This window comes from Aythya fuligula, chromosome 3 (assembly GCF_009819795.1).
Source record: "Aythya fuligula isolate bAytFul2 chromosome 3, bAytFul2.pri, whole genome shotgun sequence".
Taxonomy (NCBI): domain Eukaryota; kingdom Metazoa; phylum Chordata; class Aves; order Anseriformes; family Anatidae; genus Aythya; species Aythya fuligula.
In genome coordinates this window covers 115,421,029-115,436,056 of record NC_045561.1, presented here as the reverse complement: position 1 = coordinate 115,436,056, position 15,028 = coordinate 115,421,029, and the positions used below count along the sequence as shown (strand labels likewise).

The 15,028-nt window shown below is 40.6% G+C and overlaps 1 protein-coding gene across 1 annotated transcript in view; it reads left to right on the top strand.

Annotated features, from left to right (window-relative positions):
- Positions 1–15,028, top strand: part of PKHD1 (PKHD1 ciliary IPT domain containing fibrocystin/polyductin) — a 253,965-nt gene that overhangs the window by 101,791 nt on the left and 137,146 nt on the right. The window contains exons 37-40 of the mRNA XM_032185191.1: positions 9,142–9,349; positions 10,791–10,948; positions 12,527–12,721; positions 13,877–14,002. Coding sequence (XP_032041082.1) covers positions 9,142–9,349; positions 10,791–10,948; positions 12,527–12,721; positions 13,877–14,002 — 687 coding nt within the window. The remainder of the gene's footprint in view (positions 1–9,141; positions 9,350–10,790; positions 10,949–12,526; positions 12,722–13,876; positions 14,003–15,028) is intronic.

Here is a 15,028-nt window from a genome sequence, read left to right as displayed (position 1 = left end):
CCTGCACGTGAAATATTTGCAAGTGGATGCTGATGGTGGAAGATGACAGTAGGCAATTCTGCACTTCTTAAATTCCAGACTTCCTTGAAACCAAAGAAATCTTAAACATTTTCAGGGTTAACTTGGGCAAAAAGTGTTTTTATCAGTTGAACCCATTATTCATTTTTATCACATTTAATCAATAATAAACCACAAAATATTTGTGAGCTGTGTGCTGTGCTGTACAGAGCTTGTGCATTCCTCAAGAGAGCAGCCATTTAATCAAATGCTTCTTGCTTTTCCTCCATTAAGCAGTGTTATGTATCTGTGCTGAGTTTGAGATTAAGAGATCATAGACAACATGAGAGAATTTGTTCTGCTTTACTCACATTTGAGAAAGAAAACTTCCCAGAGGGAAAAAAAATCTTAGCGGAGGGATTCAAGATAGGGTGCAGAGATCTTCTAGAGATAAGACGTACTTTTTTACCTTACTGAAACATTTGTATATGGAATACTCATTATTTCCTACTAACTAAAATCACTGATTTGCACACCATAAATTCAAATCCCCTTTCCCTCTCTGGGGTCACTTCCACGGGTTAGTTTTCTTTACAAGTTAGTTGTTTTGTGTGGTTGCAGGAGGCTTTTTGCCTTCTGCAATAGCATTTTTCCTTTCAAGACCTTGACTTGAACATGATGCATTAAAGCAGATGGCTCCTGAACAGAAGGCTAAGCTGCCTTGGATCCCCTTGTGTTCACTGGGGGTAAGAGACTGTACTTAGGCACTTCCCATGGAGTAACTAATGTACAATGACTTGTGCCTTCACTTTCTTATTCACAAATGTAAGATGACCATTAGATTTTAAAGACCTAGCAGATGGGGAGAAAAAAAAAAAACAAAACAGATCGTGTAAAGCTGAGCTCAGGGAGAGATGCTGTGTCTTTCATAGCTTGCCCTTCTTTCTAGCAGAAACACATTGATCATCTTTGATTTAAACTTAAACCACTCACTCCATATTTTGGTGCTTATCTTAATGAGGGAAACAATTGATGGGATGTAAAGGGCATGGGGAGATGGTCAATGACTGAGTGTAGCTAATATGTAGCTTGTGTTTCTTTGCAGAGAGGGAAGGTCTGTAGGTTACTACAAACACAAAGTCTGTATGATCAAATAGTTGTCTTTTAAACCTTTGAATATAACATTGAAACATGCCCTGCAACTCTGGCTCCAACTTCAACCAGGAGACTGGGTGGAGGGAGAGAAGCTAACAACAAAAATTTGAATTCCTACCAAAGACAGGAGAAAGCCTGCAAACATTGGCAGGCTGAGAAACTTGGTCCCAGATCTGAGTTTTCACTGTGCTGCAGGCTGAGCAAGGCAGAGTCCTCCTTTTGGGTTCATCTTTGCTTTTCCTGCTTGTCTCATTCCCTTCCATCATGTGTCAGGGGTGTAGCAAAGTGATTTTAGCATTGAAGCAATCATGCCATCCCGCGTAACCGCTCCTGCTGGCAAAAGATTAACTGGCAATAATGCAAAATGTTAACAGCTGCGTGCAGCTCTCTAGGAGAATATGCAGTAGTTGGCTGCCACATTGGAAGCGTTTTGTTCCTGGTGTCAGTTTAAAGAGGATTTCCTTCATGGCACCTTTGGATGTGAGCTGTTTCCGTAGAGTTTTTGTGGACCTGTTTGATCACATAGCCCTTCCTGGTCTCAGTAAGATGCTCCTTGCTTTCTTGAGGGTGCTCTTCAAGAATACTTAGGTGGAACTGTTTTAAGGTGAAAACTGGTTTCACAAAAGGGAAGACATTTAGCAGGATTAGGTCATTTTTCAAGGATATTTCCTACTGAAGAAAATCAAAATGATTTACTTTGTCTTCTCTTTCAGATGATGTCAGATTTTTCTCCCCACTGTGAAAAAGAAAAAGTGTTTAATTGTAGTATTTTGCTTTCATTTGGACTTTCACAGTACCGTTTTTAATGCTATATCTGATTCATATCAACATTTCCACATTAGTGAAAGGTAGTGTTTTTACAGAGTAAAAATCAAAACCCTAAAACCCCAAAGTGATATTAATACAAAGAGCAAAAACAGTCTAATGATTCCAAAAGTAGAATTTCTGCAGAAGTTTTCTTCTGTGGAAGACAGGTGATCCCTGTCGTTTGAAGCTGCCTAGCGTGAACGCACACAAACACACAAAATACAACAGACTACTCTCACTGCAAAACCAGCTCGAAATGTTGTGCATATGCTTAGAGAGTATACCTTGGACTGGAATTAGGGGAGGGCAAAAGTAAGGTGATGACATTCAAGTGGAGAATGTGTGCTAGAGAACTCGTCTGAGGGCTCATGTTTCAGGTGGATGTTTTAAAGTAAATAAGAAACTGGAGGAAAGCAGCTCTTATTCTTCATTTTCTGATTCTCTCCACTTTATGGTCAATGACTGGACTAACCAGTGCTAGAGATCATGCAAGTGGCACGTTTTAAAAGAAAATGCTTTAACTTCTAGCTAGCCCTGAGGAGGTTGACAGTTGGACTCGAAGACAGGTCCCTTCCAACTGAACTACTGTTCTGTTCTGTTCTGTTCTGTTCTATTCTATTCTACCAAATCCAAGTTCATGTCATGACACAATTTCTCCTTGTCCTTAACTTAAGGATCCAGAGCTTTGAGGTCTATTAGACCAAAAGGGGCTGTAGAAACACAGACCAGGAAGGCAGGAAGGCTTTCTGGAAAAGGTATCCTATTATCCTATTATCCTATTACTTTTAACTTAAGGTAGTTTTTAAATTGATTTTATTTATTTATTTATTTTATTAACTATGAATCAGCAGCATCAGAAAGTCTCTGTCCTGGATCTTATTTTTTTTTTTATTTTTTTTTTTTAAGCAGCCATTTCCCATGGCTGTATTGCCATTTATCACTTTGACATTTGGAAATTTTTGGAATAGACAAGCTAAATTTGAATGGGCAGTTCAATCTGGATAAAGAAAAGTTAATAATAAGGGAATATGACAGTGGAGAGAAAGCTGGATTCCTTAGGCCATCTGACACCTGAAATGCTGCAGTAAATTGTGTTGCTTTTTATTACCAGAGACTATATTGTGTTTTTGTTTTGTTTTGTTTTGTTTTCTGTTTTTGCCTTTTCTATTTTTTATTTTTTATCATCACTGTAATACGTTGAATTACATTTTTGACTCTGTCTCTTGCAACATTCCTTTGTTTGGGGGAAATGTAAACTGCTTGTTTCTTTTTGCTTTGTTCATGGGAATTGAAAGATCTTATTCTCATTTACACTAAAGATTTACAATGTAGCTGCAACAGATTGACAGATTATCTGCAGAATAACTTGTATAGTAACGGTAAGTAGATTGTGTGTCTGAGCCCTGCAGTTCTTATAAATTCCTTTTGTGGTATAAAGAGATCTCATTACCTCAACTTTAAAGCTCCAGGAAACCGTCAAAAGGTGTAAAGAGCTTTATAGTCTGTCAACACTGCAAACCAAGTCTACGTTCATAACCTGAGTTAATTAATTTATGGTAAATAGGAGTGGAGAGATGTAGCAGGATTCTGGCCCTGTGTACTCAGAGAAGGGTTCAAAGCTTGCAGTCCCATGCAATGCATCTAGAAGAGGATGATTGTTTGAATCATTTAAACAGCTTCTGGGAGAAAGACCAATGGTCCTGTGGCAGGCTTAGGGATGGAGTCAGTCTTGTATTTAAAGTCATTTCAAGAGTCTGCTTTCTACCTACGCTGCTGTTTGTAATCCAGACTCTCCAGCTCTGCGTAATTCTGGTTGTTCCTCACACTGGTTGCTGTGAGGATTGGACAGGAGGTTCCCTGGGTATCTTATGCTAGGTGACAGCACCTTTTCCAAAAAATCTTAGACTGTAGACAGACTTTCTTGTATCCCTAGAGATAAGTATGCTCAGACATACCTTGCTGTGTTTGTGAAGATTTGATGGGATTTTGAGACATTTCTGTACAGCCCAAATTCTTATCTCTGTTTGAAGCTCTTAGAAGTAAGAAAAATCAGTGATGTCATATGGCATCCTACATGGATTTATACAATGTTTTATTGAGGGACTGTAAGAAATTATATTGATAGCATTTTTCTTTTTCTATACTCGACATGGAAAAGACAACATCATTACACACAACAGAATTACCTTGTTCTTATTCTTAATAATGATACTGAGCCTATACTTGACTGCATGTCCACATTATGCTTCTGACAGGAAGCATTAACCGGAGTCCTGGAGCCACGATGTTCTTTATGCTACAAATTGTGATTAATTTTGACTTTGGAATTTGTTTTCAAGTCACTCTCGTTTTTGGGTTGCCATTTGATAACTTGGTTCTGCTCAGCTTTTAAGTGTGTTTCCATCAAGTCACTTGGTAAAATGTTCGTTTCCTCCTTTGCCTGCAATAGCATTTTGTTTCTAAAGGGTCTGTCCTGTCCCCTTAGCATGAAGGCTGTCCTGCTTTAGATCTCAAGATGTGTTTTCTTCCAATCTGAGCTCAGTTAATTATTAAAAATGAGTTCAATAATTAAGGAGTGATACAGATTCATCTGTTTTTCAGCACTTTTGAGTGTTTCTGCTTGCAGTGCTTTTGGAGGGAAGAAATTACTTAAATATTCCATGACTGTTGGTCTTTTAAACCTTCCACCCTGAAACAAGTCATTTATTTACCTGTTGCACAACCCAGTTCCAGTCACTGAGGGTCATTTTCTTTTCCTGCAAGGTTTTTTTTTTTTTTTTTTTTTTTTTTTTTTTTTTTTTTTTTTTTGTTTTTTCTTGAAATCAAGTTTATTTTCAAAGGGAAACAAGACAGAAGGTTCTGGGCCTCCAAAGGGTGACCCTACCCTGCAGGCTGAATTCAGTGAAAGGGGTTATCATTCTGGGGATCCTCTTTTAGCTATACATGATCTTTGTAGAGAGAGTCCATTGGTTGTTTGAAGGAGAAAAGCTGCTGAAGACCTCTGGGAATCAAGGGTTGACTCCAGGATGGAGATCATGCCCTCCTGAGATGTTCATCAGCACATTTCTCCTGCCTGTGTAGAAGGTGGATGCAGAACCACCTCCAACCAGTGGTGAACCCTAACCAGTCAGCCCACCTCTTGTAGGTGAACAGGAGCCTGGCAACTTCTTCAAGAAGCAGGAGCAATTTGATTTGGCTGTCTGCTGTGACTAGTGACTGCTGTGTGATTTCCAGATCCTTGTGGATTTGGCAGCTATGGAAGGTTTGGAGATCCAGACATAAAGGGAACAATCCTGCTCCCACCAGAGATGAATTAGAAGAGCTCCTGAGTGAAACAGAACAAGATGCTGGCTGACCTGTGGAGTTTCTTTAGTCACTATTCAGACTTAAATAGATTCCTAAATTCCCCGATTCATTTAAAGAGTGCATATTGGTACTTGCTGAGACCCAGCATAGAACCTACATCAGACCTATCTATGTCTTTCTGGAACAGCAGCTAGAGGATAATCAGACATCCAAACTGCCATTAAAAAAAAAAATACAAACATATATATTTTTTCCTAATAAAATGTACTATAAGCGTTGAAAATTGGAAGTAAGAAATCTTACATATAAAGACAAAAATACCTCATCCCAGCAAAACAGCTGGGAAAAAAGGTAAAACTGGAATGGGAGACAGAGAAGAAGGCTGAGAGCTCAATAAGAGGTAAATGTAAATAAAAAGGGGGGGGGGGGGGGGGAGGGGAGGTCAGGAGGAGAAGTTTTAATACTCTTCTTTTGGAATAGGAATACTTGGAGATATTTTCCATAACAAATTTTGTTTCTGAACCTGGAAGTGGAAAAAAGCCTTAACCAGGCCTGTTCTAATAGAGCTTATTTTGAATGCAAAACGGTGATTTGCACCTCTTAATGATAAGAGTTGTTGCCCAGCAGTGTTTTTGTAATGATTGCTGTAGTATGTATGTGACAGATGTACACAATGGGAGGCAGTTGTGTGCCTGGACACAGATGCACACAAACACACACACTAACGCATGCACATGAATTGGTATTACGAGCAAAATGTCCAGCACTGGAGAAAAACTCTATGCTGCTCAACATGCAGATGGCTGCTGTCAGTTGTTTGTTTTTATGGGAGTCCTAAAAATTCATGAGGTTCACTCAATGAAAGAAGGTAAATGAATAATGATGATGAGATTGCTGCTAGTAAAAGAATGCATGTAGGCAGATATCAAGAGGATTTTTTTTTTTGAGTCAGCTGTGGTTGTTGAAGAGGGAGACATACAAGGTGTCATTCTTTGTGCAGAGGGGACAAAATGTGCTACCTTTTGGTTCTTAGCAAGTTGCATTCCGTTTGTACTGGCATAAAGTTGCAGGATGCTGATGGAAAGGGATTCCTCCAACAGTGTGCAGCTCTCCTTGAATTAATGACTGCTCTCTACTGCCCTCTCTTGCTTCCCCTCAAGGAATTGTTAGGACTTTCTGAGAAGGATGGGATGGCCACTTCTGTGTTCTCTCTGATATTCCTTTCTGTCTCAGATGACGATTGCATACAAGCACGAGGTTATTCTTAAAAATGTACTAAATACTTGATATTTCAGTATTATTGATTTGTAGGCCTCTTCTAAGGAAAGTATTAATTTAATACATGAACAGTACTTACCATCCCAGGATGTTCAATGAGGGGAAGATGAAATGAAGCTGTCAGTACTTGCCTCAAGACAACCAGAAAGGGTCATCAAGAAGGCTCTCTCACTACTTCAAATGTCCTATCTCTTCCCTTTGCACCAGTATCCTCCCACTCTTTGTATCACATCAGCTCTGAACTGGAAGGAGATGAGCACCTTGAAAGGGTGATTCATTCCTGCTACTTCTGCCAACCACACTGGGGTGGACTGAATGCATTTCTGGAGCAGTCTGTGTCTCTGTGTGCTCCCATAAATGCTCCCTGTATTGATTCCTCTCTTCTTGGTGCAAACACTGAGCCAGCTGAAACACAGCCAATGATTCTTCTGCTTGCAACATTGCCTATAACCTTGCCTACACAATAAGTAATTCTGGCCCAAATTTTCATATGCCAAAAATCAGAATCTGCATCTTGGGATGCTTCAGGGAATGCACCACCCTTCTCTAAAAAGGAAACCTGGATGTACAGATAGGGAAGGTCTAAGACTGGAGTGTATTATATGTCCTACTGGATTGTAGCTTCTGTTTTAGTTTAATTTGAAGGAAAACCATATCATGCATTCCAGAACAATTCTATGATATGAACTAAAGCACATTAGGTGAGGGATGTCTCAAGGATTTGCTAAGCTCTAAGTGAAGAAATTTCAATTCTGCTTTAAGAAAAAGAAAAGTTAATCAACCAGAGGTATCTCATCTGGGTTTAGATGTTCATCATCTCATCTACACACAGAACAGGTGTTCAAATATGCTTCAGGATGACAGAGTATCAAGACTCGATTCTTTCTTCTCTCATTCTGCTGTGAATTCATTGACTTGGGGGTGCTACTCCTTATCTTCACCTTCATTAAGGAAAGAAGAATTGGGACACTAGAGTATAAGCAACCAGAAAGTGAAACAGGAAATAGAGAGAGAAGCTTGCTTAAAATAATTTGAAAATGATTTATTGGACGCAACCTCTACCCTCAGTGATTTCTGGTGTTATTACTTTTCTACAGTACAACTGAGGAGGACAGTAACTTGCTGTGGGCTAAAGGTAAATTATGATCTATTGCAAAGGAGGGAAGGAAAAATATACTAAAAGAAGGTGTGTGAGGCACATGCTCCCTCCCCTGATGGTGTTCGGTGTGTCGGATCTTTCTGGAACAACCTGTTCCAAAGCCTGTTAGGCAAAAGGGGATGTCAAGAGTTAAAGCAAGCTTCATGAAGCAAAGAAGGGAGAGTGAAATGTCATGAAGTTTGCTGGGACTGGGGCTCATTGCACGCAGCCTTGGTAGTATGTCCAACAAGCAGGAGGGTATTTGGGAATATGCAGTTGTAACCTTGCTAATGCCTTGCAGTGGTGGCTGATGTAGGGGGATCTTCTTTACCCTGCTGTCATCCCAACAGATGTATTCACATGTATTGTGAATACATGAAAATCATGTATTCACACTGGTTGCTTTGTATTTAAAAAGGCATGAAGTCCAACAGTTTTTGTGCTAGGTATTATCATTCCCTTCCTTGGAACCTCTAGATTTTGTTCTTCCTTACCCAGATGCAACTGAGGCAGACACCTTGAGAAACACCACCCATGGAGGAGGCTTTTTCCGTGAAAGTCTTTGTGTTTTCAGCTCTGGAAACAGGCTGAGATACACTTCTAGGCATCTGCAGAATCCTGTTTCCACCATCGCATAATTTCATGCTGACCCAATCACATGTCCAGTCTCTACCATACAAATCAAGCAGTAAAAAAGGACCATCAACTTTTTTTTTTTTTTTTTTTGTCAACTCTTTGAAAAGAGGCTGGTTGCATGCTAGACATTTTAGTCTTGTGTTTGATTTTGCATCTAATTGGTTTAATTGCATGATCTGGTAAGCACTTAAGCTAAGATCTCAAAGAATGACCCCTTGGTTTGGAGGCAGTGTGAAAATGACCTGGTGTTACTAAAGTTTTTTAAAAGTAGTGATGTTTTTCTGTCCCTATGTCATTAAAAAGTTACTAATAGAAGCATATATTTTTCTGAATGCAAGTTTCTTGTAGGCCTAGATTCATTGTGTCTCATTTTGGATATTTGATTGGGGAATATGATAATTAAAAGTACTTTTTTTGTACTCAGTGAAGGATAATGGTCCCTGCAGAGAGTGTTTTTCTCTGTTCGTTATAAAGATGCTTAGGAAGAAGGTGTTTCTCACACAGGGAAGTCAGTCTGGGGGAATGAATCCAAACCTCAGCCCCCACTACCTTTTGAACGAACTCCTTTCTAGAATATTTTTCAGCTGTTTGGGAACAATAAAGACAGAAGAAATGAAATGAAGATGTTAAGTGCAACTTCTGATCCAAACAGATGTGCACAAATCACCTTTTGTAGGAGCAATCCCTTCTCTCCTACACATTAGTGAAGAGAAATGAATGACTATGAGATGATCGAAGTGAGGCAGTGTTTCCTGCTTGTTTTCTGCTCTTTTTTTGGTGTCTGTTGACTTTTTTTTAACTTTTTTTTTTTTTTTTCCTTTCAGGCTGGATGCCCAAAGTAGCTTTCACACAGTTGAAATCATCAGCTCTTGCTAACGACACGCGATTAGTACTCCAGGAACATGTTGACTGGCATCCTGGTGATGAAATCATTGTAGGAAGGACGGGCCTTGGAGATGTACAGCAGCAAGAAGAAATAGCCATTATTGAATCTGTAAACAACACTGTGATCTACCTCAGATCACCCCTCAGGTATCCTTTCCAGGGCCCAGGGGATTTCTATAGCAGAGAGCGAAAACAGGAGAAAATTTGGTCGAGATGAGGAATTGCAGTTTCCTGTGGGATATAATAGCTATATAAATCCTTTTAAAAAAGGTGGTCAGAGATATTTTGGTTTCTCTCTCCCCCTAAAGCTAGTGGGTGTTCAATCCTGAATGCCTCTGACTGTGTTTAAATCCTGTATTATAACCATGAACTCAGAAACCTTTGAAGCAGAAAACACTGATGGCCAGTAGAGGCTTTAGTGTGGGGTTGACTAAGAATTTTTCCTGTAAAGTTATTTTCTTGAGTAAGTGCATTTTTTCCCAAAAGTGTCTGATTCTGTTAAAAATAATTAAAAAACAAAACAAAACAAAAAAAACCATCTCTCTTTACTGAATTGTTTAAGTTAATTAACAAAACATTCAAAGTGAATTACTTCAGTATGGAAATACTGCTTCGGGTTTCCGCTGAACATTATCTTGGCTGTTTGTGCTCTCTTTGTTTTCTGTGCATGGAGACTTTAGCCAAACTATACTTCACAGAATCACAGAATCACAGAATTTCTAGGTTGGAAGAGACCTCAAGATCATCGAGTCCAACCTCTGACCTAACGCTAACAGTCCCCACTAAACCATATCACTAAGCTCTACATCTAAACGTCTTTTAAAGACTTCCAGGGATGGTGACTCCACCACTTCCCTGGGCAGCCTGTTCCAGTGCCTCACAACCCTTTCAGTGAAGAAGTTCTTCCTAACATCTAACCTAAAACTCCACTGGCTCAACTTAAGCCCATTCCCCCTTGTCCTGTCACCAGGCACATGGGAGAACAGACCAACCTCCACCTCACTACAGCCTCCTTTAAGGTACCTGTAGAGAGCGATAAGGTCGCCCCTGAGCCTCCTTTTCTCCAGGCTGAACAAGCCCAGCTCCCTCAGCCGCTCCTCGTAGGACTTATTCTCCAGGCCCCTCACCAGCTTCGTCGCCCTTCTCTGTACTTCTTACATCATAACCAGTGCTGAAGTATCTTCTCTGTTTGGGAGGCAGCCTAACTCTGATACTCGTGAAAGCCAATAGTACAATTTCTTGCTAGAAATATGTGGGGTTTGATGAAGAAAATACTTATGTTTGTCGCCACAGTGTGTTTTGGGAAGACGAAGGAAATTCAAATACTGAAATATTTTGGTGTAAACGTACATAATCTAAGGAGAATTTGTGAACATGATAGACAAGATGAAAATAACATCAGCAAAGGAAAAATATATATAGTCCATATACATAGATGCATTAGATAAGCCACTGTCAACTGTGAGAAGATGACTGATACCAGCTCCGAATTTGGATGGCTGGGTTCATACTTCAGCTTACAGTAAACATCATTCCTGCTCTTCGTTAGCTGCAGATGCTTTTGTGCCTTCCTTATGTCTTTCTCTAGGTACTCCCACAACGTTGGAGAGGAAAGGGTGAATGGGCAGAGCCTGCCTTTGACTGCTGTGGTGGCACTGATTAGCAGAAGGGTTGTTGTTCAAGGGAATGTCACAAGGGAGAGGAGGGCCCACCTCAGAGAGTGTGCAAAAGCAGGTGTTGCAAGAGGTGAGGAGGTCTTTTGTAACAGAAGCATACTGGGGAGTAGAACTGCTTTGTTAAAACCACATCGTGGTATCACTGTGTATTAGAAATATTTCTTAATAGGGTAACTTTGAGACGTACCAGTGCCAGGAAATCAATTTTATCTTTCCAAACATTATTTGACATTGAAGTATGAAGTCTTGGGAGTTGAAGTGCATTTCATTGTAATATCTCAGATGTAATATTTTCACATTGTTGTTTCAAGCCACCTTGGGAAAGACCCCTTAGTTTTGCCTGAGCCTAAGGGTGTAGAAAAGAAAGTATCTTCTGAACACATATTTCAGTGTACATAATATATTAAATTTTTAATTGTGTTTACTATTTAGTCACTTTAAGAAGAAGGAAAAACAAAGCAGCCTGATGCTTGTTGTACTCATTGGTATAAAATATTAAGATGTAGTTTAGTGCTTAGGGATACCAAAAAACAAAACCAGGTGATGATTTCTTGTAGCATTTAGTAGCAGTGGTGAAACAATTGGCATCTCAATTCTCCTTTGGTTTTACATTTGTGAAACACAATGAAGTTTGACGAATGGCTTCCTGATTTACACCAGCAGGTGAGGAAATGGAGTCAGACACAGTGATTATAATTTAAGGAGAGTTAGGTTATCTGGCAACCCAGGTATAAGTCTTCCTTTAAAAATAAAATGCCTTGGGCATTCAGACTGTGACACAAGACTTCATTTGATATCCAGCAGCCAACTGCTTATATTACTCATGGATTTATGGTCCATTTTGTGTGGAACTCATAAATATAGTCTCTGAAATGTGCTAACTGTTTGAGCTGTTTGAGGTTTTTATTTGCATTAATGTATAGGAGGATTTCTCAGTGGAGTCACCAGAAGATGAGGAGGCAGTGATTTTATTTTTTATTTTTATTTTTTATTGGTTAATTTACTTTCTTTAAAAGAAAAAAATGAGTATTACTGACTGTAAGCAGACCCAAGTTATATTTTCAAGTCTGAATCCCCTTGTACCAAAATGTCCTAAGCACAGACCTGTGAAAGGACACATTTGATGAATGTTGATTCATTCCCAGCCCTATGGTTTCCTCTCCTTGCCTTCAGACTGTGGGAAGTAATGTTTCCTCACCCATCTGCAGGGACAGTCAGGAGAGAGAGAGTTTTAAAGAAATTTCAAAATGTTCTCATTTCAGCTTAGTTCAGTATAACCGTGCCCAATCCTCTTTTCAAGAACCTCACCCAAGGTAAATCAATGTCAAATACATCATCCCTGTGCATAGGCCTATTTAAAATTGAACACAAGGACCTTTCCAAAGCATATAACTGCCACAGCTTCCTGCTGGTTTTAATAAAAAAAAATATCAAAAAAGTCCACACTCTAGGGGAAGAAATTGTGAAAGTACTCAGGAGGAGTATCAAACCTGCTCGCCTGTGGCAGATTGTCTTTGGGCATGTGTTTAAGGTTGCTGCTGGAGACAGGAGTTCACTGAGTTGGTGTGGTGGGTCTCATGACGTGGCTTGAAGGTCATGGTCACCACAAAGATGTCATGCTGATACCTCCTGCCGTCTTGTATTCCAGGTGACTGCAGCTGTCTGTACAAGCGAAGTGAGAGGCAGCTGGGGTCCCGGGACCTGGGGGCCATTGTCATTGTGGAAGCTTTCCAGGGAGAGTCAAGTCGGCTGCAGGTGGAGGGGGTCCAATTCCACCACATGGGCCAAACGTTTGGGCAGCACCACAGTGCTCTGACAGTTGCTGGTGATGCACAGATGGCAGGTGAGGCAGCTGCTCTGGAGACAGGCCCAAATGAGCTCACATTATCTACCTTTTCCTGCCCAAAGATGGGTCTGCACAGCATGACCCAAAACCAGACCCTATGTCTGAGAGAGTTGTCGAAATGCTTCTTGAACTCTGCCAGGCTTGGTGCTGTGACCACGTCCCTGGGGAGCCTGTCCCTCACACCCAGCCTGACCCTGCCCTGTCCCAGCTCCATGCCGTTCCCTCGGGTCCTGTCACTGTCCCCAGAGAGCAGAGCTCAGCGCCTGCCCCTCCGCTCCCCTCGTGAGGGAGCTGCAGGCCACCATGAGGCCTCCCCTCCATCTCCTTTTCTCTAGTCAGTGTGCCACTTCCAACTCTGGAATTGAAAGCCCTAATATACCACAATGAAGCCCAAAGCTGTCTCAGGGATGTTCAGGAGCATAAGCCAAAATGTAATTATATGACCTGAAAGTTAAGGAATGTACTTAGTTGTTTTGACTGGTTCTTAGGTAAGCACAAAATTCATCTCTGTGGAAGTGGCAATGAGGTCTCTGAAGACTGGTGGTGATGGGAGCAAGTTAGGTCAGCTCAAATGTTTTAAGGGTTCTAGATTGGACTTTCCCCTTCAGTTAACCCACAACTTTGCCTTCCTTATGCCTGATTCATCACTGTGTGAGGATCTAGGCTTCCTGGTGGCCAAAAGCAGCCCTGGAGATGATCCTGGAATCCAGTGGGCAGGTCACCATGCCTGGCTAGACAAGTTTTACAAGATACCTGATCTGTACTCGCTGCCCTTCTGAGATGTTCCTCATTTCCTTCAGGCCCAACTCAGTCAATTCAATCACCCAATTTCCTGAGCTCATAACATAGCTCACTCATAGGATACTGCTGTATCCTTTCACTTGAATCTCTTCCTGCCTCATAATAATGGATGCCTCAAATAACCCATTTCTACACTCAGGGCCCCTCTTCTCCGCTGTGGTCATCTCAGCGATGCCTACCTGTTGGCAAAGACCTGCAAAGATGAGCAAGGGTGGCCAGTTACAACTGGTCAGTCTTATGGCAGTGAAAAGCATTAACTGCACAGCATCAAAGGATGAGGAGCTAATAGAAAATTCTCCCACCCTTCAAAATGCAATATGCTTTTTGCTCACAGTACTATTTTCTTTCCAGACTCTTACATACATGGCTGCTCTGTTTTGGACTCCTTTGGCCAAGGACTCCATCTGGCCGGGATCTCAAACCTCAGTGTGGACAGTAATGTCTTCTATAACATTTCAGGCCATGGGCTTCTACTGGGTAAGTGCGGCAGGAAAATATCTATCCAACATGTAACAGCAACATGTGCTGATGATCATTTGCATGAAAATGTCTTTGGAGAAAAGGATCCTTAACTGCACCCTGATGACTTTAATCACATCTTCCACTTTTCCTGGTATAAGGGAATCTGGAATAAAGCTCTCAGTATTCCTCATGCAACTCCTATCAGTTATTTCTGTTTGTCCATACATATACTCTCTATTTCTTCAGGTCAGTCTTCACTTGGATCTTTTTTTTTTTTTTTTTTTTTTTTTTCCCCACAGTGTACAACTAGAAGGATATTTGTTTTTAGGGAATTGATTTATCTCTCTGTAGAAGAGCACCATTATGCAATATTTAAGACCCCAGTTCAGTGAGGCATTTAAAAGCATACTTACCTTTAACTTCAGTCATTTGACATTGAAGATAATGGAGTGAAAGCATATGTTAAAAGTTAAGCAGAGGATTTAGCTCTTAAATAAATTGGAGCTTGGAGCAACAAAACTGTTAAACAACAAAATATTTCTCCTAACTAACCATCAGGAGACTGACTTGCAGCATCTTCTGCTGGGATCTCATGTTGCCTGAATACCTAAAGATAAAGCTTGATTTTTGTCTCCATCAGAGGTAGGATAAGAAATGACCAATTTTAAGATAAACAGAGATAAAAAAAGCCTTCAGTTCCCCTCACACAGAGAGTCCCTATGCTAAGTTCTGTATATAAACATAATAGGATGTGATAAATTACAAATTAAACAGAGGAGACCAATAAGAGAAGAGCAACTGTACACATCTTGCAGATGAAGAGAGCTGGCCCAGAGAGATGCGATGACTTGCCAAAGGTGAGACACAGAGTCCTTATGGCTGTGGGGAAGCAGAACAAGATCTCCGTCCTGCTGGGACACCTTGGCTCACTTGTGCTAGGACATGCTTCTGGCTTAAAGGACTCTGGGCTGAGCTGAACATTTCCTTTGAAGTTTCAGCCTGAATACACCTTACCCCAAGATGTCTTTAATGGCTTCACTG